The 24331-nt window shown below is 41.7% G+C and overlaps 1 protein-coding gene across 1 annotated transcript in view; it reads left to right on the top strand.

Annotated features, from left to right (window-relative positions):
- PATJ (PATJ crumbs cell polarity complex component) overlaps positions 1-24331 on the top strand; it is a 362352-nt gene that overhangs the window by 327840 nt on the left and 10181 nt on the right. Inside the window, exons 37-42 of the mRNA XM_080800388.1 lie at positions 597-744; positions 1843-1929; positions 5346-5460; positions 6201-6238; positions 10141-10263; positions 10997-11101. Of these exons, the coding sequence (XP_080656514.1) occupies positions 597-744; positions 1843-1929; positions 5346-5460; positions 6201-6238; positions 10141-10263; positions 10997-11101 (616 nt within the window). The remainder of the gene's footprint in view (positions 1-596; positions 745-1842; positions 1930-5345; positions 5461-6200; positions 6239-10140; positions 10264-10996; positions 11102-24331) is intronic.

Here is a 24331-nt window from a genome sequence, read left to right as displayed (position 1 = left end):
TGCGTTGTACATACATGCATTTGCTAATGTATACACAGAATATCTCTAGGAGATACACAAGAAAAAGGTAACATACTGGTTACCTCTGGAAAAGGAACTTGGGGGCTGGGGAACAGAGGTGAGAGGGAGACTTTTCGACCTCTTTTCCACTTTCTACCCTCTTGAACTTTGAGACCTACATTTATTTACTCCTCAGACAAGTAAATATAATTAAAACTATAATAAGGGAAGGAATAGGGAGGGTGAGAAACTAGAAGCAGATCAGATGCTAATAATTGAGCTGATCGGTACGGAAACAACTTGTATATTTTAAGAGTACTTAACTCTACTTTTTAAAGTGAATTTCCATTTCATTTCACTTAAGATTATCCTCTTGCAGAAATGATGCCCTTGGGCTGATAGAAATGAATATTACAGTAGGCAGCATAAATAGGTATAAACTATTTAAAGGGCAAGCACTCTGAGGTTTATCATGTGGAAAGTTAGTGGATATTACTGGATTAGGATTTAGTGAAACTGTGTAGAATGTCGGTAATCGCAGACTGACTCAGGAATACTAAACCGTGCCATTCCCCGCTGCTTGGTGGTATCCACAGAAATGGAAATGGAGTGTTTATTTCTGACATCGTCAAAGGTGGAGCTGCAGACCTGGATAGGAGACTGATTCAGGGAGATCAGATCTTATCTGTGAATGGAGAGGACATGAGAAATGCCTCACAGGAGACGGTGGCCACTGTCCTCAAGGTGAGTCCTCAGGCTGCTGTCAGGCCGGCTGGTGTAACTGAAGTCCAGAGGGAACCGTTCTAATCTAGCTTGGTGATAAAATAGGTTGACTTTATGCTAACTCTAGTTTTCACGAGAGAGCTAATCTCTGATTATTCTACCCCATCATAAATAGCTTTACAAGAAAGCTGTTATATTGACTAACAGGACTGATGAGAAACCTCTTGGAGGATTTCTGAGCTACTTTTTCTGCTTGTGAGAAACCAGGTACCCATGATTACCCTCTAAATGCTCTAAATGCATTAGATGGGGTAAGTTCTCCCGGAGTCAAAAAATTCATCCTTCTCTGTCTAAAGCTATATTGTCATGAATGTACCAAATTCAGCTTTTATTGCTGGAGGGACCGTTAAAGATTATCTAGACCAATTCCTGTTTCACAAGTGAAGTTTGAAAAAGTAAAGCAGGGTGTCCAGGATGACAAGGATCTGCTTGAGTGGTTTTCCCACCACCAACACGGTTTCTCACTGAAGTTGTAGGGAGGCTAGGTTCAGAATTCCCTTCCAAGTGTCTCTGCCCCATGGACACAACCTCCCTTGGAGGAAACTGATGAATAAAAATTCTTGTAAATTTCCATTCAACTGTAACCAGATGCATCTCACACTGTTTCACAAATAGCCGTGGAAGCTTTTGCAAAGACAAATGAACCTTGTTTATTTTAAAATCCTGATTTCCTAGTATAGTCAGCTATGAGTTACGACTTACGAGGGAATTTGTTATTTGTAAATTATCTCTATGATTTTTCTGTCCTCCATTCACCTCTTTTTCTTCATCACTTCACTGCTTGTGAATACTTTCATCAGAAGGGAGAAGGAAGAGGTGAATTTAAATGTAATCCTTTTACCATAGTTAAAGAAGTCATGAAGTTATGAGGTGAATACCATGGAGTTGCTGAATTTTTGTTATTTTGTGTGGGTTTTTTTTTTTGATTACTGATTTTCCTTTATCCCCTCTTGCTTTCACCACCCATTTACAGTTCTTGGTGCAGAGACAAGTGGAAACTCTGCCATGATAATTTAGAATGTGAATGCTGTTTCTCACCTCTCTTCTTGTCCTCCCAAGTGTGCACAGGGGCTGGTGCAGCTAGAGATTGGAAGACTCCGAGCTGGTTCCTGGACCTCCTCGAGGAAGACCTCACAGAATAGTCAGGTTGTTGATGGCTTCCTGTCAGACTGACTCACTCACCTATCCCCACTGAGAGAAAGCCCCCCATTTCATAAATGATTGGAAATCATGTGTACTAGACAGCATATTCACAACACCACGTTCAGTGCATTTTAATGTGTTTGAAATAAAAATGAAAGGTGGAATGGAAATTTGTTAATATTCGTTAATCCCTAGATTTTTCTCTCCTTTATTGCTCGCCAGTGTTTCCTTAGAACCACTTTTCTCGTCCACTAGTAGTTCTGTATTGCCTACGCATGCATGCATGTACACAGCTGTGTTTATTTAAAAAAAAAAAAAAAAAGAAAGAAGCAACATCTGGTGGCAATTTGACCCTCATTAGCACAACATTGTTCCATTCATTCAATTAAATATTGCTGTAAAGTTAACTTGTGAATAGCCACTCACACATGCTGAGGGCAATTAATGGCATATTCCTAAGAGAGCGAAGTGTAGGGGGTTCTCCTCTGAGAGGGAGGCCTTAATGGGTGATATTTTGTAGGTTAGCAAACATCTTATGTTTATTTGCAAGGCTGATGTAAGTGCCACTTTTTGTTTTTAACAAAGTATATTTCAAAGTTTGGGGTTTTAGTTTTGTTTTCATTATAATGGCTGACAAAATCAAGATGGTAGACTGCATGTTTGTCCCATTTGGTACATAATGAAGCTGTAGAAACTTAACTTGTGACCTCCATCTCCTTTGTGAGTTATAGATGGGCCTTTTTTTTTTTTTTGAGGTGAAAAGCATGAGTTTTGGTCCTCTCCCTGGTTGCCTTAAACTTAAAGCCTCTCCAAAGCTTTTGTTCAAAAGTTCTTCTGAGTTTGTGATTAACCCACAGGTGTTTCTGGAATGCTATGAACTGCCTCCTTTGCTTCACTGGTGTTAGAAAATGGGTAAAGAAAAATACCATTGTTCAGCTAGGATCACAGACTAGCTGTCTTGTCTTAGAGGATCTGCAGAACAGTGAAACCCAGTAAACATCATGTTAAGCTTAGAATATGTTTTCTCATTCATTTCTGGCCAGTGCAATGAGCAGCGAATATCAGGGGCGCTAAGACTCAGAGCTGTGGTGGGACTCCAGGAACAAATGGTTGATGATGAGTCTGAGCAGACTTGTATCAACAGTGGAAACTTAAGATGCAAAAATAGTTGTCTCGGCTTCTTTCTTAGTGGAAGGTTCACTAAAGCCTTGTTGTACGCAGGTTAGAATTCAGACTGAACAATACTGGGGATAAAATTTTTCTTCCTTGGAGAATATGGGAGGGTACCACAGCAGAGGTTCCATTGGATCTCACTCCACAAGGAGTTTGATAGGTTGAAAAGAGGGAGAAGGGATCCCGGACAGATGGAATGGCATATGCAAAATCACAAGGGGATACAAAGAATTCCAACATTTTAAGAGAAGTTTGAACTGAAGGATGAGGTAGGAGGTAGAACTAGATTTCTGTCCTTGAGGGACATGTGTAAGAACGTCTTAGTGATTAATAAAGTTCACACTCAGGTTAAATACAGAGCTAACAAATTTAGAAGCTCTATTATTAAATGTCAATAAAACCATCATCACCATTTAGCTGATCTATGAACGTGAGCTGTCCTATTTTGGAAACCTAAGACAAAGTATCAAACACTTTCATCTAGCCTTCTTGCACAGAATTTTTACCTTTGGGGGTAGAAGTTTAATTCAGTTTTAAGAAAAATAGTAAATATGTTTTATCCTTACTTTGTCCTTAAAATTTTGGCTGAGGTGATATGAGAGTCTGCAGTGATATTTGGCTCATTGAAAGAAGGCTCATAGCCGGCTGTGAAAAGGAAATGTCTTCCATTATCCAGAGCTGAAGACCAGCCCATGACCTGACCAGAGAAAAAGAAGATCCCATTCCCAAACATTTCTACCTTCAGACCCTGTAGGGGCACAGATTTCTTTCTAGGCGATTATAAGATGGGGAGGTAAACGTCTTCTTCTGAGGGCCAAGGAGAATTATAATTTGTTAGACTTGGCCTAGAGAAAGTGGGTTCATTAAGGGAAATCTTCTATTCTTGGGGCCACCGAGCCTCTTTTTTAAAAAAGTCTTTTCCCACCAACCAGAAAAGAGTGCCTTTGCTCTGCAGAGGAAGGTGCGTATGGAAAATCACTTGAGAAATCTTTTCCTCAGATAACTGAGGGAACCCTTCCAGGCACAGTTCATATTTATAAAGGCTGTAGTAAACACACTGTTCTAAGATTTTTTTTAGCAAACATTATAATGTGCTGTACTCCCTCAATTCTGAATATTTATTATAGCACTATTGATTTAAATCCTATCCTTTCAGGAAAATATAGAAAATACTCCTTTAAATATATATATCCATTGTGAAATATATGATGTCTGTAACTTACTTGAAATGAATTTTTAAAAATTGGTGAATAGATGAGTGGTTATGTGATAAAGAAAATCCAGCAAAATATTGATGGTGGGATCTAGGTGGCATGCATATGAATGTCTACTATATAATTCACCTTTTCTGTATGTTTGAATATTTTCATATTTAAGGAATCAAAATATTAAACAACTTGTATCATAGAACTAAGAACATGGATCAAATTATAATTTATCAAATTATAATTGTGATCTTAGGTTTAGCTTAAAATTTTGAGGCAATTAGGCATAACCTTGATAATTTGGTAGAAAGCATTCTTTATTCATTATTGGTTACGTTTTGGGGGGGGGTATTTTCTGCATTGGAAAAGTCCTCCACTGTGTATATGATTCTTATTGACTAGCTACTAGCCATACATGACTATAAAATATAGACCTCAAATATTTATTTAAATGAATAAAAGGACAATAATGGAAGTGTAACAGATTGGGTTCAATTACCACTGACTCCAGAAAAATCTCTGAGAAAAAAAATTTAACCCATTCATAAAACAATATATTCCCTTGATATTTGCTGCTTTCTCCTATAACTGAGGAGAAAGTTTCTTTTAGTCAAGATTTTATGATAGTTGTTTTAGCAAAATAGATCATGTAATTTGGGTAATAAGGTAATAAATGTTGACTATAGCCCCAAGTGACATGTAGTGCCATTAACCGATTATATATAAACACTAACAATCTAGGAGAATGTTTTTTGATTTCGTGGGGAACAAGAAAAGCTTAAATTATTGCATGTTTTCTATCTTGATGATTGAAACCATATATAAAATCTCATATAAGAGGGAAGGCAATGGAAAAATGTCAAATGGGATTGGGTTTAGAGAGGTAAGAATGTGAGTAGGGGTCACTTCTGTTTTCTCTTTTAGCCTCTACAGAATTTTCTGTCACATGGTTATGGCTATTTAAGTAATTAAAATACTAAGTCTGAATTTTTAAGACCGAGTCAGCGTCTGAGCACAGCTGACGGCGGGCTTTCTTTCCAGGGAAGCCCACACAGTGCCCACGGCAGCTTCCATCCCTCCCTGGCTCCTGTCATCACCAGCCTGCAAAACCTGGTTGGCACAAAAAGAACTCCAGATCCTTCCCCCAGAAGTTCAGGTATGACTTGGACACACCTCCAGCAAAACTATCCTGTGACCCCAATTTTTTAAAAACAATATTTTTAAAGACAATTCTTCACCCTCAATTCAGATATGTTGAAATCTTTGAATATGTGCATCTAAGCCCCAAGCTTGCTGAAAAGTCGTTCTAAAAGAAGGAAAGCTATAGAGACTCATTTTGGGAATGTGCCTTTAACTGTACACAAATCACATGAAAAACAGCAAAGTGGAAATCGAAGCTACTTCATAAAGGAAAACCATTTCCCAAAGAGAAAAATTTCAAATGACAAGTCACTTGAGGAAGGTCAAAAATGTATATACCATTGCAGTTTGGGCAAAGCAAGGGGTCTTTTTAAGCCTTTCCTTGAGAAGAGGCTTGTTTTCCATTAGGGCAGGAAAATATACAGTGACACAAAAATAGCCCATCCCCCAAACCATTTAGGCTCGTATCCCGGGCAGCTGCTGGTACCTCCCTCAGCTTCTACCTTCCACCCGCTTCGGACCACGTGGTTATGACCACATCTACCTCAGACAGAGGGCCTCTTAAAATAGCCCCTAACCAATAGTTGCCAGTTTGGATTTTGAGAAAGTATGTAATACCTATTTATATTCTCTCTTGAAAGACCTAGAAAATGATACTATTTTCTAAATAATAATATTTTTATAGGAGAATATTAAATCCTAACTGTGTTATCTCTTTATTTTAAAAAGTTAATTGTGTTGCTTCGTTATTTATAGGCACGGATATGGGACCAAGGACTGTTGAGATCGTCAGGGTAGGTTATTAATTTTGCTATTTTTCTGATTTGTGTTCTATTTCCCTTAAAATGTGTGTTTTCTCCTCAGTACAATTTGTTGGATTGTTAGTGTGCTCTTTTTAAGTTACTGAAGACAGTAAATGGTCTGTGTTAACATAAATAGACTTAGGAAAATACAGTAAAGCCACATAGAGAACCACTGTGAATTTTTTGGTATGTCCCATCCATTGTGTTTTGTACATGTGTTTAAGTTTTATGAAATAAACCAAAGCAAAAAATGGTGTCGTATCAAACATACTCTGGTAGCTTGTCTTTTTCACTTTTTTTTTTTTTTAAGATTTTATTTATTTATTTAGAGAGAGTATGTGTGAGCAGAAGCTGGGGGGGTGGGAAGGAGAGCATCTCAAGCAGACTCCACGCCAAGCATGGAGCCCGATGTGGGGCCCGATCCCAGGACCCTGAGATCACAGCCTAAGCTGAAATCAAGAGTCAGACACTTAACCAACTGAGCCACCCAGGTTCCTCTGTCTCCTTCACTTTAAAGGATGAACTTTTAGCCATGCTAGTATTTTTTTACAGCACACAGCCTGATTTTTATCGATAGCATAGTATTCCGTGGTATAAATGTGTTATACTTAAATCAACTTCCTCCTACTAAACAATTAGCACATTTCTCAACTTTTGCTCTTTTAAAGCAACATCTTTGTTTTTCTTTTTCTGTCTATATCATGGGTGATTTCCTGAGGACTCATTCCTAGAAATGCAGTTGTTGAGTCAAAAGCCACACTTATTAAAGGCTTTTACACATATTCCTAAATCGCCTTCTTGAGAAGATTGGGTGAGTTGTATTTAAATTCATAAAGTTGTCGATCCCGATTTTCAGACTCCTGTGCGATATCCAGAATATTGGAAAGTACTTTTATTTTGATCACTTCCAACCATTAAATTTGGGATTCCAAAAGTACTTACGAAGAAATGATGACCTTATTATAATCATGGTTCAACTGCAGTGAAGAGATAACCCAGCATAGCTTAGTTCTCTGGAATCAATCATTGCTGTGTTTGAAGGCTCTCTACCATTTATCAGCTCTATGACCTTCAGCAAGTTATGCAAGTTTTCTCATCTATGGACTGGGGATGACAACACTTACCTCACAAGGTCAATCTTACTGTGTGCATTAAGTGAGATAATAGCAAGTAGTGTACTTAGCAAAGTACCTAGTGTGTCATAGGTGTCCAAGAAGTGGCATCCGTTATTACTGACTACAATCTGAAGTAAATCTGCTTCATTTGTTCCTAGTATCTTTCCACCAAGGGGTAACTCAGATGTTCCTATGATGGGAAAGTTAAATCTGCCAACGTGTACATAATTACGGATAAATTATGAAAGCATTATGATGGATTTGAACAAAGCCAAATTATTCCATCAATTTCTCCTCATTCCAGGGTTTATAAAATATCATTTTATAGGGGTGCCCTAGTGGTGCGGTTGGTTGAGCTTCTGACTCTTGGTTTCAGCTCAGGTCATGATCTCACAGCAGTGGGGTGGAGCCCCATGTCAGGCTCCGAGCTCAGCAGTGAAGTCGGCTTGAGTCTCTCTCTCCCTTTCCCTCTCCTTCTCCCACTCAGGCTTATAAATGGGTTAATCTTTTTTTAAAAATATAGATTTATAGATAGATATAATTTTGTTTCTTTAGTCATTTCAGCCCCTTTTTTTAAAACAGGTTTTTATAAGAAGGTCTGCTCCCAGTAACCATATTCTTCTACACATGTTCCAAGCGGAAACTTTTGTGATGAAACACATCTTGCCATTTTGCATGCATTGCTTTACTATTGATACATTCTAAGAATATGACCTGAGCCGAAGGCAGTTGCTTAACCAACTGAGCCACCCGGGAGCCCCTGTGGCATGAGTTTTTAAAGCTTTTTCATATACGTTTTTTGTTGTCATTTGTTCTTTTCCCATCTTCAAACTTTATGAGGTAAAATCTTTGAAGCACACTAAGCTGTGTATATTTTTATTTTTATTTATTTATTTTTTTAAAGATTTTATTTATTTGACACAGAGAGAGAGATCACAAGTAGGCAGAGAGACAGACAGAGACAGAGGGGAAAGCAGGCTTCCCGCTGAGCAGAGAGCCCGATGCGGGGCTCAATCCCAGGACCCTGAGACCATGACTGAGCCGAAGGCAGAGGCTTAACCCACTGAGCCACCCAGGCACCCCTAAGCTGTGTATATTTTTAAATAATCAATTAAAATGCCAGGAGTCTTGCTACAATATAAGCCCCTTTACCCCACCCATGCCACTAATATTTATGCCATAGTCTTCATATGTTTACATTTACATAAACTGAGAACCCCACCAAACAATGCTACAATTTTTACTTTCAACCATCCTGCAATTTCATTATTTATTTATTTACTTATTTGAGAGAGAGAGAGAGGACATGAGCAGAGGCAGAGGGTGAAGCAGGCTCCCCGCAGAGCAAGAAGCCTGACACGGGCTTGATCCCAGGACCCTGATCATGACCTGGGCCAAACGCAGCTGCTAAACTGACTGAGCCACCCAGGCACCCCATCCTGAATATTTTAAAGAACTGGAAAAAACTGGTTACCTTTTTTTTTGCCTACTGAGTAGTTTAGGATTTTATCCTGGACCCCAGGAATGTTATGCTGTGTAGACTCCGAAGAGTGTTGATGTTTATGGTTTAGCAGGCAGGCAGTCCATTTGGGTTCAGACTGCGAGTTCTGTCTCACCTTTCCAGGAGCCATGGTTCACCTCCCAGCTCAGGTCTGTGTGGGTCTGTCCCTCACATGAGTGGCTTAGAATGAAGCCAGAGACTTCTGTGGCTCCCCTTCTTCTCAGGCTGTCTACTCCAGCTTTCTTCCTTTCTTCTCCAGCCACCAGGGGCTCCCTCGCCTGGTTCCTCTGACCTGCAAGATGGGGCGAGGGAGGCATCCACAGCAGAGCCTTACACTGTCACCACCTTTCTAGCTCCTTGATAGTGTCTCACCCTCAGGACAGAGCAACCTGGAAGACAAGGGGGAGATCCACCCCCTCCTGCTTTCTCTCCAAGTTTCGGCTCCTGCCCACAGTGTGTTTGTCTCTTTACTTTTCCGAAGCCTCAGGTAGTCGTTTTCTGCCCTTGACAGAGTTGTCCATTTTAATCAGCAGGAGAGAGATGCTATAGTTGAGTGAATGCCACCAGGCTGGAGCCGAACGCCTCCGTCATTCTTTCCGTGGTTTTTAAAACACTAACCCTGTGGTACAAATGTGAGGAAAACCTGGGCGAGAGCCAGGATTGCTTCGGCAGGGTCCGAGTGAACCAAGCTGCCTAACCTCCTAACCTTCGCGAAAGCTTTCAGCCGCGTGTCCCTTCTCTCTGCGGACTCCCTTACCACTCCAGTGGGCGTCCTCTCAGAGCCTTTGTTGTAAGGCAGCCGTGCAGCTCCTGAGAGCCAAGTGTGTTTGTTCACACCCAGAAGAGCATGATATGTGTGGCAGTTTAATCATAAACACCATATGAGAACATACTTGCCAAGTCTGCATCAAAATTGGCCACTAAACTGAGCAGTAACATAGGGTTGTTTTGTATTTTTTTGTTGTTGTTTTTACTCCTACTGTTGCCTTTTATTGAGCCTCTTCTGTAGGCTAAGACTGCACTCTATCTCATTTAATCCTCAAACCAAAATAAAGATGCAAACTCTACGAGGTTAAGGAACCGCCTAAAGACCCTCCCCGCCCCTAGCTAATTCAGCGCTCGAGCTGAAAACACGTTTCTTTCCGACTCCAAAGGTGCTGCTCTGGCGTTGCCCTGGCCTCTTGCATCATGGAAGGATTTTGTTCAACAGCTCTCCGGGAGCAGTTGGGTTGTGGTTTCTTTATTAAATATATGAGCGCCGTGTTTTCCTTTTTTAGGAGCTCAGCGATGCCCTTGGAATCAGTATTGCCGGAGGAAAAGGAAGTCCCTTAGGAGATATCCCGATATTTATTGCCATGATTCAGGCCAGTGGTGTGGCTGCACGTACCCAGAAGCTTAAGGTAAACAGAAGGAAAATGGTAAAGTGCTCACAGCATGTGGTGGGAGACAAAGTTGCAGCCATGGGCGCTTTATTTTAAAGTTGGAATTCCAGCAGAGACCCACGCTGAGGGCAAAATGCATTCGAGAAAGTTGACACCTAAAATTCATTAGGTCCCTGGGCATATAAAAATATTATTGTTTGTATCAAAGCTTCCCGATGAAGGAAGAAATTGCAGCTCATTTGCAAAGCCTCCCAAACCATTTTTTGCACTTTATTCCACCCAAAATTAATCTTCACCTGAGAGAGATTTGACCTGAGAATTGTCCTTCAGCCAGAAGAATTAATGTTCTTAATGATTTTTTTTCCCCAGTGCCCCTTATTCTTAACTTAGGTAGAAAAATAAAGGAGAAAATATTTGGCTTCCTCATTAGAGCTTTATTGAACAGTTAATTTGTGTGCCCCGCTATTACTGGTGAATGGATGTATGAATCACCACCATTGCCAAAATACAAAAGTGGCCTGCCGTGCCTTCCCTAATCACATCTGACCCCTTTCTTGTTTCTCTGATTGGTCTGTGTTTGGGGAAAGCCATAAAAATTCCTCATGCTTCTGGAACATGCATACCCAGGAGAAACACAGGCTCTTCACAATAGCCACAAATGGGAAATATGACTTACAAAGAATTTTAAGCATTCTCCTCAAATTTAATTTTTCTTAATGATAGTGATTTTCTACCACTTTTGTACTTCCAGGTTGGAGATCGGATTGTCAGCATTAATGGGCAACCTTTGGATGGGCTGTCTCACGCGGACGTGGTTAATCTGCTAAAGAACGCCTACGGGCGTATTATCCTACAGGTATTGCCATCAATGGGACGCGCAGCTGCGCGAGGCAGATAAGTGGCGTGCAAAAAAGATTGAGCGTCACTGGCAGTAGGCATCACCGCCCAGCGGGGTGCTTGCTGATGTGAATTATGAAGGTTGAAAGCAAGAAATTATTATTTTTATTCAGAAATTCTTTAATGCCACCCATACAGGCAGTGAGCATGATTATATGAAAGCATAACAAGGGGAGAAAAATTACTCTTTGCTTCACATGATGAATCAACAAGGCTTTTAGCTTCCAGCATTCTTTTGTAAATCAAAGTTTGTGAGGAATAGGAAATGATTTCTTTTCTTATGCCCAAGAACTGTTACCGAACTGCCCAAACACAGTTTCTTCCACTCCCTCTATAGGAAGGGAAAAATACAATGCTCTTTTTCCCCGTAGCATAAATGATGGCCAACACTGTTAAATTCTCACTGTGTAGTTGTCATCAAATGAGGCAGACAATTATTTCTCAGCTGTGGTCCCCAAGAGTATTGTCCAGATGCACGGGGAAGTATAACAGAAAGTAGAAAGGAGGTGTGCTGTTCATTACCCCTCCTTATAGTTCAGTCCTCCACATGTCTCTGAGATTGATACAGGGCAGTGAGAGGTATGATACTGCAGTGAGTTTTGCTAATGAGTTTCTTCCAAAATGTATGATTATAATCGCCACACTTCTGTAGGTAGTATTGAATGGTTTACCTGTGAAAAGAATAAAACCCACCATTTAGTACCTTAGAGAGGGCTCGCCAGCCCCTCAGATTCTTCTAGCCTTCAAATAATTTCCGCGGGACATCTGGCTGGCTCAGTCAGTAGAACATGAAGCTCTTAATCTCAGGGTTGCAAGTTTGAGCCCCACCTTGGGTTGGGTGTGGAGATTACTTAAAAATAAAATCTTGAATATAATAATAATTTCAAACTGAAAAGCCATTGCATTGGGGAAAACCAGCTTGTGGTGCTTAACTCTCACATCTCAATGGTCTAAATCCGAAAGGCCAAAACAGACATTATGAAAGTAAACAGTGGGGCACGTGGGTGGCTCAGTCGGGTAAGCTCCAGCTCCTGATTTCAGCTCAGGTCACCATCTCAGGGTCATGGGTAGAACCCCATATGTTGGACTCTGCACTTAGCAGGGAGTCTGCTTGGGATTCTCTCTCCCTCTCCCACTGCCCCTCCCCCTTCCAAAATAAATAAATCCTTTAAAAAAAAAAAGGTAAAGTACAGCATGTATGAAGGGGATCATAAAAATACTGTTAGTAGGGGCACCTGGGTGGCTCAGTGGGTTAATCCTCTGCCTTCGGCTCAGGTCGTGATCCCAGGGTCCTGGGATCGAGCCCCACATTAGGCTCTCTGCTCAGCAGGGAGCCTGCTTCCCTCTCTCTCTCTCTGCCTGCCTCTCTGCCTACTTGTGACCTCTCTCTCTCTCTTTGTCAAATAAATAAATAAAATCTTTAAAAAAAAAATACTGTTAGTAGTTTCAAGGGAGTTTATGTGATAGGCCACATATTATTCAATGATTTGGGTCCCTGGGTTTCTGCGGAGCACAAACCAGAACACTGTGTGGACTGGCTGTAGAGTCAGCTTCCTCTCTGCTCCTAGTCCTCACTTTCAGTGGACCTTACGCTGCCACCTCACGTTCCTCCCTCCACCCCACATCAGTTCTTGGTCAGACCCTGTGCATAGCCCTGCTTTTTCTTGTTTGCAGGCTTGATCTTCCTTCGAGTTATGCTGACCCCTAGAGGCCTAAAAGTGCAACTCCTCAGTCTCTGACTGGGGACCATTAGTTACACAGATTTTTAAAAGGAAGTTATTTGAACCAATAACTTAATGTCAAGACAAAAAAAAAAAAAGTCTCCCTTAGCAAAATCAGGTATTACCAGTATTTTCATACACCAGTATAATTTGTACGGCACCACCTTCTTCACAAAGAAATGAGAAGCCACAATGCAAAACTAACATTAACTGCAAAAGCACCTTAAATGACAATGCACTCAAGCTCTCCCATGAGGAATTAACACTTCACTCGTCAGATTGCTACTGTTCACATACCTTAGAAAGAGTTCCTTATTTTTCCTATTTCTGTATTTTAAGAAAATGAAATCTGGTTTAAAATTGCTCTCTTGCCTTAATCACATTAGTGGGTAGTGTTATTTTCTAACCTGTGTTATTAAAAGCTTAATGGAATTCTTTGGGATTATAATCTATACAGTTATGGCTATGGAGCATATGTGCTGCCAAAGGCTTTAGACACAAAACCCAGAAAACTCTTGTGTCCTGCGCCAAACGCCTTTCAGTTACATAGTGTATTTGCCTCAATTGAAACGATGTGCAGGGCACCTGAGTGGCTCAGTGGGTTAAGCCTCTGCCTTCGGCTCAGGTCATGATCCCAGGGTCCTGGGATCGAGCCCCGCATCGGGCTCTCTGCTCAGCAGGGAGCCTGCTTCTCTCTCTCTGCCTGCCTCTCTGCCTACTTGTGATCTCTGTCTGTCAAATAAATAAATAAAATCTTTTTTTTTAAAGATTTTATTTATTTATTTACTTGTGATCTCTCTGTGTCAATAAGTAAATAAAATCTTTTTTTTTAAAGATTTTATTTATTTATTTGACAGACAGAGATCACAAGTAGGCAGAGAGGCAGGCAGAGAGAGAGGGGGAAGTAGGCTCCCTGCTGAGCAGAGAGCCCGATGCTGGGCTCGATCCCAGGACCCTGGGATCATGACCCCAGCCAAAGGCAGAGGCTTAACCCACTGAGCCACCCAGGTGCCCCAGTAAATAAAATCTTTAAAAAACAACAACAACAATGTGCATACAGTACCAGCAGTATAGTTATTACAGCTGACTTGGCACTGGGTAATTATTTTTATTGTCAGGTGAGCCAGCCCATTGGCTGAGCAGTAGGGAAGGTTAGGTAATTGTGTCTGTTGATGTGGAAAAGACTTACAACGGTGTATCATGCAAAGCAGTCAGCAACTGCTGGTTGCACAGGGAAGATTAAGGTCTGAATCAGCATACGGCAGGATGGTGCAGGGGAAAGAGTGGACGAGAGGACCAACACTTCCCAGAAGCTTCTCTGCACAGTATAAATTGCTGTCTCTGGGTGTTAATAAGAGGTAGATATTACTGCCCTTAAAGTCGGATGGTTTCTTATTCTCAATGATAAATTGGTCAGTGGAGATGGATGTGGCTACATGGTGTCATTTTAAATGTTCCTAATTATATTTGCTTTTCTAGTCTGATAGTTTTGTCTGGTTAAGCTTTTTTATGTGTAGAATGACCATGAAACCTTTTTTGGGCAAAATCAGGTAACCCAGACTCTCTGCTAGAATTTTTTTTTTTTTTTTTGGTACCTCTTTTAGAACACAGAAGATAAAAAGAGCACATCAGAGATTTTTATCACTAAAGGAACTTGTGAGGCTTGTTTTGGGCCCATTAAGAAATTTTGCAAACATTCAAGAGTGTAGCAGAATGGGTGGATTGAGGTAGCACTAACTAAACTAGGGGTAGGTTAAGAGGATGTTGGGAGAGAACATTGTAGTTGGAAATGTCCAGTAGGCAGAGGAGATGTACTGCCAATACTCAGGGATACTTCACTGCTGGGAACAGTAAATAAAGCCATCTGAGACATTTCAATGTCAGCATCCCCGCTACCTGGCACATTATATATCATAGATACTGGTTGAATAAATGAATGAAAACAATGGTGACAAAGATAGCACAAAGGCTTGGAGTCAACACCAAATAGGGAAGGCAGGAGAAGAGAGTCTGAAATCAGGGAGATTCATTAAGCATCTGTCTACAAAGTATTTTGGGAGGCCCTTTGGGGACATTCTTCAGATCACAAAACACACACACACACACACACAAAACAAAAAAACAAAAAAACACCTGGGTGGCTTAGTGAATATAAGCCTCTGCCTTCGGCTCAGGTCATAATCTCAGGGTCCTGGGATTGAGTCCTGCATCGGGCTCTCTGCTCAGCGGGTAGCCTGCTTCCCCCTCTCTCTCTACCTGCCTCTCTGCCTACTTGTGATCTCTGTCAAATAAATAAAATCTTTAAAAAAAAACCTGATATAAGAGGGTCCAACTGCTAGTTTAGAGAGAGAGAGAGAGAGAGAGAGAGAGAGATGTGTCATATTTATTAAGATAATATAGAGAGAACAGTGACTTCTTTTTGAACCATCAATTGAAAATGGAGGGGAAAAAAGACATGGAATTAATTCAAGGCATCCAATATCTAACAGATAGGAGTTGCGAAAAGAGAAACAGAAAAATAAGAAATAAAATAAACCTTATCTAAAGGTCCATGAGCCAGTTAGCAGGATAAATACCTATGTACATTCTAAAACTTCCAAAGAGAAAAGTATAAGCTACTTATGAAAGAACAAGAGAGTCAAATGGCACCTCTGTTTCAGAAGCGTATTTCTGAGAAAATTACTTTAGGAAGGTATTACAGTAAAAGAGCAGGTAAGAAAGAAGGAAGCCAGTGGATTCGATGCTAAGAAACGTGGAAGTCCCAGGACAGCTACATACCGAGCATAGAGAATAACTTGCCCAAATTGGAGCAGGGAGAGAAGACACTCTAAGAGAAATGCCTCTGCATCAAAAGGAAAGAAGAAAAAAAAAAAAAGGAAAGAAGAGGAACAGATTAATTATCTCATTAATTGGTTAGTTAATTAATTATCCAATTAATTAGAGGTTTGAGATTACTGGGAAAATGTGGGGCTCATTGGTGATAAGTCTATAACAATTAAAATGAGATCATTGTTACCTTTAAGAAAATAAACTTGTACCAAGAAAAGGAAATGTAATCATACTACAGTAGCTGGCTCAGTATAAATAATATTTATATAAACATTATAAGTTATAATAATAAAACCAACACAACCAGACATCATAATGCATGAAATACCAGCATCATGGTTATTTGGGATATATTAGTGGAGAGGAAAATATGAGAAGTAAATCTTTAAAGTTGAAATAAAAGAGATTGTTGGAAATTGTTAGAACTGCAGAGGTTTAAGTATATCTAAAGAAGCACAAGAAACAAGTAGAACTTTAAAATAATGTGAAATGGAAGAGGTTGGCAAGCTAATTTTCATCCACTGGAATATTTCATCTGTTGAAATAGGGAGTTGATAGACATCAACAAGGTGACCAATTTTAAAATAGGATTATATGCATACTCCTTAGCTTATACCTCTAGAATTGAAAAGAGAAGTGTTTAATGTGCCTCTAGAGAGTGAAAGTGTTGAATTTTTTATCATGTGCTGTACTATTTAATTTTTTATCATGTGCACACAAAAAGAAATATCCTGGAAAAATAAATAGAAAAGAACCAGGAGTAAAGAATACAGGTTCTAGGCACTTAAGGAGAAAAGAATTTTTAAAATAGCACACTTACCAGTGAAGCAGAAGTAAGTAAAGCTGGAAAAGTCACTACAACTGGTCGATAAATCACTGGCAATCTTTAAAGAAATTGATTTTCTTTCCGAGTTGGTGGCAAATCAATAGAGAGCAAAGGGGTAGTTGGGAGCAAAGGAGATAGAAGACACCTCTGAAAAAGAATATTAAAAATTTTACAGTGAAGCAGTGCCTGGCTGGCTCAGTTGGTAGAACATGAGACTCTTGATCTTGGGCAAGCCCCACATTGGGTGCAGAGACTACTTAAAATATTTAAAAGAAAAAAAGCATTCAGTGATGATCATTGCAGTGACGCCGCTGCTAGTTCCGAGGCCAACCTGAAACCCACTGGAGTGGTGCATTATGTAGAGAGAGTAAAGCATGTTATTCTCTATGCCTGGAATATCCATGTCACCCCACCTCTCCCCTCTGTGAAAATCCCTCCTGTGAAATCCTTTGTTTGGAAACTCTCCAACCAGAAAGTTGGGGAATAGGGAGTGCCTGGGGGGTCATTTTCCCCAGAGACCACAAACTGATCCAAACTAGTGTCTGTGCCCCTAGCACAGGGCCTGGCCTAAAAAGTGTTGGTCACGTTGAGTGGGTTGCTGAGCTGTCCTGATAGAGTTAAAAGATACAAACTTGCAGAGAACTAATCAGCATGTTACCAGTTCGGTCCAGAAAAATTCTGCTGGAGGAGAAAGATGGATGGACTTGAGAACGGAGAAGGTGTGTTGATGGAGGGCGCAGGGAAGCAGGGAAAGGCACTTGTGAGTCTCAGTAAAGGAGCAGCTTCTGAGCTGTTCTTCACCTTGACTGTGCGATAAAGCCACTCGTCCCAGTACTGGTTCCTGGGTCTATCCAAGGGATTTCATTGGTCTGGGATGTAGCATGGACTTCGAGAGAGGGAGAGTCTAAAGCTTCCCAGGTGTTTCTAATACGTAACCAGCTGACCTATGGAGGTCATGATGGATAGAAAGCCAAGGGATGCCAGGAAGGGAGTGGTGAGCTCCAGGAAAAAGACAAAGAGCTGAAGGTTTGAAAGTTGAAATGAAGACCAGTGGAGGTTCTGTAGAACAAGGAGTCTTTAATGTCAGAAAGTTGTGTTTTGAGTCCTCTCACTTAACTCTTCAGTTCTCTACACATACGGATCATAGCTCCTTTCTTCCGAGGTTGCTGTGAGGATTAAATGAGGTGTCATGTTTAATAAAACAGTGGATTGCCAGTGGTGAGCATTAAATAAGTGCACTGTGTTACTTTTGTTATAATAATGCGGACTTGAGGTCAGTAGATGCAAACACTTCTAAAACCCTGGAAGGAGTGGTTTTCCAGGTGGCATGTGAGATGTATGCCACTAGATGGTGATGTCACGAGCAGTCACTTCGCCCCTTATTTTACTCCAAACTTTAAAAAAGCCGACACTTCACGGGTGCCTGGATGGCTCAGTGGGTTTTAAGCCTCCGCCTTCAGCTCAGGTCATGATCTCAGGGTCCTGGGACCCACCCTGCATTTGGGCGCTCTGCTCAGCAGGGGGCCTGCTTCCCCCTCTCTCTCTGCCTGCCTCTCTGCCTACCTGGGATCTCTCTCTCTCTGTCCAATAAATAAATAAAATCTTTAAAAAAAAAAAAAAAAGACCTCACTTAAAAAAAAAGTTGATACTTCTAACCATTATATTTTTAAAAGATACAATGAAGTTCATATACTCTGATGTCCCTGGAATCAGTGTCTTCAGATTCTAAATAAAAACTTGAAGCAGGTGTGCTTTCTACTTCATTAAATTACACCAAGTGTCAGTCCTGGGACAGGGCAAGCTTTTCTTGATTGTTCCTGTTCGTGCCCCATCTTAGGATGCCAGCTTTTTCAGAGCACCTTAACTTGACAGCCTTCCTGTCAGTTTTCAGCATATCCACACTATGGATCTAGGATCCAGGATGGGTGTGAGTGCTGAGTTTGTATTTTGTACAGCAGAATTTGAGTCCTAACAAATATAAGGGCTAATCTTACTCTGGCTAATCTTACTCTTCTACAGGATGAGCAGCTCAGGAAAGTTGGAAGCAAGGAGCTCAAGCTTTTGCGCATTGTGATAACCCTACTTATCTAGAAAATATTTGACTTCTCAACTCTCCAAAACAATCCCCCAAACCTATTTTTTTTTAAAGATTTTATTTATTTCAGAGGCACCTGGGTGGCTCAGTGGGTTAAGTCTCTGCCTTCAGGTCCGGTCATGACCCCAGGGTCCTGGGATCGAGCCTCGCATCGGGCTCTCTGCTCAGCCAGGAGCCTGCTTCCTCCCTTCTCTCTCTCTGCCTGCCTCTACCTACTTGTGATCTCTGTCTGTCAAATAAATAAAAATCTTTAAGAACAATAAGGATGGGACACCTGGGTGGCTCAGTTGGTTAAGCAGCTGCCTTCGGCTCAGGTCATGATCCCAGCGTCCTGGGATCGAGTCCCACATCGGGCTCCTTGCCCCGCAGGGAGCCTGCTTCTCCCTCTGCCACTCTGTCTGCCTATGCTCGCTCGCGCGCGCTCTCTCTCTCTCTCTCTGACAAATAAATAAATAAAATCTTTAAAAAAAAAGAACAATAAGGATTTTATTTGTTTCAGAGAGAGAGAGAAGCACAAGCACAAGGGGAGTTAGGCCAAGGTACAGGGAGACGCAGACTCCCTGCTAAACCTGGGCTCCATCCCAGGACCCTGGGATCATGACCTGAGCCGAAGGCAGGCGCTTAACCGACTGAGCCACCGCCCTCCCCAAAACCTATTTTTAAGGAACTCATCTTAGGGTCCATGCAATAAAAACGTGTGCTTTATGACTCAGAAAGTATCAAGCATACATCATTTTAATATAGAACATACAGTTCTGATTGAATTTAGTTTTACTTTTAACCTGAATTAGTAAATGCCACAAGAAGCTGAGGCATGAGAAAGCATATCAGAATAAATACCCTCCTGGAGGGGAAAATACAGTTTGTCCATTCGGAGGGGGAAACACGCTGTGAGGGGCAAGGGCAGTTGGAGGGGGAAACACGCTGTGAGGTGTAATGGCGGTTGGAGGGGGAAACATGGAGTGAGGTGTAATGGCGGTTGGAGGGGGAAACATCCTTATTGGTTCTTCCTCTTCCACTGATTCACAGGCCTCCGCTTTTTCATTAGATTCAGAGGATAGGGCTTCTTCCCCATTCTTCATTTCACAAGTCTTCCTGTCAGATAGAGTGACTTTCTTTTTCTTGTCTTTCATTTCACGAGTCTCCCCCTCCTCAAATGGAGTGACGTCCTCCCTTTTCATTTCACGAGTCTCTCTCCCCTCCGCTACAGTGGCTTCCTCCTTCTCTCTCATTTCACAAGTCTCTCTCCCCTCATGTAGAGTGGCGTCTTCCTCTTTCATGTCACGTGTCTCCCTCTCCTCAGGTACAGGGATTTCCTCCTCATCTTCCTTCAGACCAGTGGCGTCCCTCTCTTCGGGTAGGCACTTACTAAATATTTGATCCTGACAAGGTTGGGGAGGAGGTGAGGAAACAAAGTACTTTCATTAAAGCCCAGTGAGAGTTCAAACTGCTACAGCCACGTGGCAGCTTCAGAAGGTCTGTTACGTTTCCTCTGTCCCCATCACCCAGCAGTGCCACATCTAGTGATTGGTCTTAAAGAACCATTCAAGGTATACGTAGCAGCACTATGTGCAGCAATAAAGGACGACATAAACTTAAAGGACCCACAGGTTTTGAACCAGGTGAATGGTACTGAAGGGTGAGTGTGAAGCAGGGAAGACATCCGCCGTGTCTCCAGTCCCCAGGGATGAGAAGAAAGGTTGCTGATCTGAGTATGGTGGAAATGGAGCTGGCCCTAGCTGGGACCAAGGACTCTGGACACCACAGCTCCCTAACCACATATTCAAGTTGCACAGACCTTAATACCCATTGTCTGAGGACCTCAAAGCCTTCTTTGCTTTACCCAGAAACCCTGTCCTTCCCCTCTCGTCTCTCCATTGTGAATAGCATGCATTCCTGTCTGCCCCCCACACTATATCAACTGCCAGCCTTTCTGTTGAAGGACAGAACACATCTGCTTTCCTCTACTCCCGTCTCTGTCCTCAGAAGCTACCACAGAAGTTTGTACCTGGGAGTTCTAGATTTACTTAAAAAAAAAAAAAATGAGGAAACCTCCTATTAGTCTGTTTGCCTTCCCCCATCTTCAAAACCCATAAGTAGACCTTTCCCAGCCTTACCTCCATGTTGTTCAGTCCCTGATGTTGAGGGGGGAAGAACACTTCAGAAGCAGGGCTGAGCTAAGACTCATAGGCCACATCTCCTTGGACTTGTACCCAGCTGAACGTATATACCCTTCTGAGATCAGATTATTATCTTCCACAAATCAATCCCTGGGAAGACCAATCAACTCCGAGAGCAAGATGGTTAATGCAGATACCTTGGGGCTATAAAGTCATTCTGGGGGTGATGGTTTTATGTTCTCCTTGGCTTTCTACAAAAGACTAAACCATCAGTGAAAATCCTTCACATATCCCATCTAGCTTCTTGGCTTCCACTCCTACAAAAGAGGAGCTTGAACAGCTCCAAGGATCCTAGGTAAGCCCCTGGGATTTAGTATCATTCGTGGGTGGGAGGCCTTTTTTATTTCAGGGTTGAGGGTAAGCAAGAGGCCTTTAGATTTTAGAGGGATATGAGTTTTTCTGTAAGACGGTACGGTTAGAAGTGTTTTTAAATTTTCTAGCTAGACAAAAAAAATTTATTTTTACCCAAGTAGAATTGTGACTTTGGTTTCACAATTTATATGACCGATTTCATGGACTCTTGAAAGTGTATTCTTTTTCTAAGAGTTAAAAAAAAAAAAATCCTTCAGGAACATCCATGGGCATATATCTTCCACACCCTGAACCCTCTTCTTATAGTACCTTGTAAGAGCTTCCCGGCCTGTCGTCAACCACACGCCATGATGATCTGCTCTGTTTGTAACTGCCTGTTCAACTATCTCTCTGGCTCTCTCCCTCCCTGACACCATATCTGGACTGTACTTAATTATATGCAGAGTGAGTCAGATTGCCCGGTGTGAGGGTCCAAGACCAGGTCTATACCCTCACACTGCATATGATGTAAAGCATAAGATTCTGGAGTGAAATGACGTGGAAACGAAGCCAGCCCTCCCTCCTTAACTGACCTTGGAAAGTTCCTTAACCTCTCTGCCCCAGCTTCATCTGTCTAAAATACAGGAATAATAGTGGCACCTACCTCTATAGGGACTCGGGAGAGCGCTTAGTGTAAAGTAGGTGTTCAGCTGATCTCAGTAGTCGTGGCGCTGTTAGAGACTGAACAAACCAAAGAAAGGAGCAAGTTGCCATCCAATCCTGAGGTACCTTAAAGAAAACAATATTTTACTGACTTTCTTCCTCAGCTCCATAATGGATGGTCTCTTTTCATCGTCAGCTGAGAGCACAAGTCCAAATTCCTGCCAAGTACAGGAACATCCTTTACTGTATCCCAAATTAAGAGATTTTGAGCCACTGTTTGAGTGCTAGCTTCGATGGGATGCTCTTGCCCCAACGAGCTATGCCATTCTGTTCTGGAAGGGCCTGACTGGAGTTTTTTCTCTCCTAAAAGGACCCAAAACCAATCTCGTTGTAGCCTCTATGTCTCACTCTGTTCCATGGAAATTCAGAAAATTGAGTCCCATAATCCTTATTCCTTAGGAAGGTTTTGGATTCATTCACTCCACAAATACTCATTAAGCAACTGTTAGGTGCCAGGCACATTAACACTAAGAAGCAGTCCTTGTCCTCAAGGATCCTGTGGTGGGGAGGTAGGGGAGACCCGTCAGCAGTCACGGAAATACGTATCATCACAATTTGTTAGAAATACTTTGCGAGAGCCATGGAGAGGAAAACAGGAGAAATTAATTTAAGCACCAGTAGTAAAGAAGGCTGGTATAAGGAAAGTGACTTGTAAGCTGATACCGGGCCAACTGGCGGGTTTTCTGGGGGTGGGGGTGGGGGTGGGGGGTAAGATTGTGGGCAGAGAGAACTGGAGTGTGGTTGGAATGGAAGAAGATTGACGGGATTAGAGGAGCAGGCTAGGGGAGGACCTTTGTGTGTATAATTAGGGAGTCTGAATTTTATTCCAAGTACAAAGAGAGACCACTGAAAGGTTTTAAGCAGGGGAGTGTCATTATCCATTTTATATTGAAAAAGATAACTGGCTGTTGTATAGAAGAGAGATTAGAAGAGGATGAATGGCAATGCTGGTTCAAGGCAGCTGATAATGATGAATTGATTAGAATGGTCACCATAGGGGCAAAAAGGAAGCAGATTCAAGAATGAGAAGTGCGTTAGAGGTAGACTCCAGAGGACTTGGTGGTGAATTACATATGGCAGGTGAGAGAGGGATGTAGCTGGTTGATAGAGAGTAAGCATTCTGTGTGATTAGCCTCCCGGCGTCCTTTCTAGTTCGACAGTGGTCACCCGTCAGCAATCAGGTATTTCCAGTCTTACACCTAGCACATTTTAATCAGGTGGTCAGAGCTACTATCTACTAAGAGGGAAAACTATAAGGAAAGTGAATTGCAAAATGGTTGTTGGATCAAGAATTTGAATTAGCTAATGCAGATGGTAACTTGGCAATTGGATACACAGACTAGGCTGGGAATTTTCAGCACCTTGTTGGCGTTTAAAGCTATGGGAGTATATACATTGTCCCCTAGACCCTAAGTGTGCATGTGGGAATTGGACACAGGATTGAGCCATAGGGGTGAGTAGAATAACCAAGAGGTGGGAAAGTGGGCCTCAGCAGCAGGAGAAAGGCCAGAAAATGGGTCATAAAGTTTAGTTCTGGTGATGGAGAGGGCTGCCAGAGTGGAGGGGTTCATGAGGATGGTGTAGGTTGAGATTACAGAGGTCATAGGCAGAGACAACTTCTCTGATACACTTGCTGTGGGGAGAGTACAAAAAGGGCTGGTGGAAAGTGGAGGGGCTCTTGTGGTCAAGACGAATCCATCTTTTCCTCCTTGTCTCATCCTAAATATCTGCCCAGTTCATTCAGCCATTCTATATGATGGTATTTCCAGAAGATTCCATAACTTGCACACAGCTGTGTTTTCCCCCAGAATAGGATACTTCACCAAAATATGTTCTGATTCGCCAGGGTGGGCCTGTTGCTTTCCTTGTAGTAAAAACTTTAATGACAGATGCAGCTAAACCTGGCAGTTTGAGCAGCCGTGCCCTCTATTGGCTCATTCTGAAACTGCAGTCAAATCCAGTTCCTTTGCATTGGTGTCAAGTCCCCCACTCCATACCTACTTGTGCACAGATTATTATAATCTAGAAGAACCACTGATCAGAAGCAGGAGTAGCCCAGGAGCTCTGGAGAGAGAAGCTCTGAACTCATAGAGATGGAAGACATCTCCAGGTTAAGCACACCAAGGCAGGCTTTTATGATTCCCATTCAACAGCCGAGAAAGCTGAAATTCAGGCACAGCACCATTTTAATGGCAGAAACAGAACTCGAGAACCTCATTCTGTGTCCTACTATGAGCTGTGAGAGGCATACTATATTTCTTTTGCATGCTTTTGAATGTTATTTGCAGATGAAAAATAGAAAGTGAATGTTTACGTGTCATATACTGTTGTTTGGAACCATCTTTAAAAAAAACAGATAATAGACAATCAGTCATTCCTTCTTTCTTTCATTCACCAATATTATTTGAACGTGTATGTGACTTAAGTTTGTGACCCTAGGGAGCTGGGTTCCTTTTGGACAGTTTTAAGCAGAGGAGTGTACTAACCTGCTGTGTTTGAACAGGACCATTCCAGCTGCTCTGTA

The sequence above is a fragment of the Martes martes genome (genome assembly GCF_963455335.1).
Source record: "Martes martes genome assembly, chromosome: 4".
In the NCBI taxonomy this organism is placed as follows: domain Eukaryota; kingdom Metazoa; phylum Chordata; class Mammalia; order Carnivora; family Mustelidae; genus Martes; species Martes martes.
Note: the sequence above shows the minus strand (reverse complement) of the source record. Positions and strands in the feature narration are given on the sequence as shown.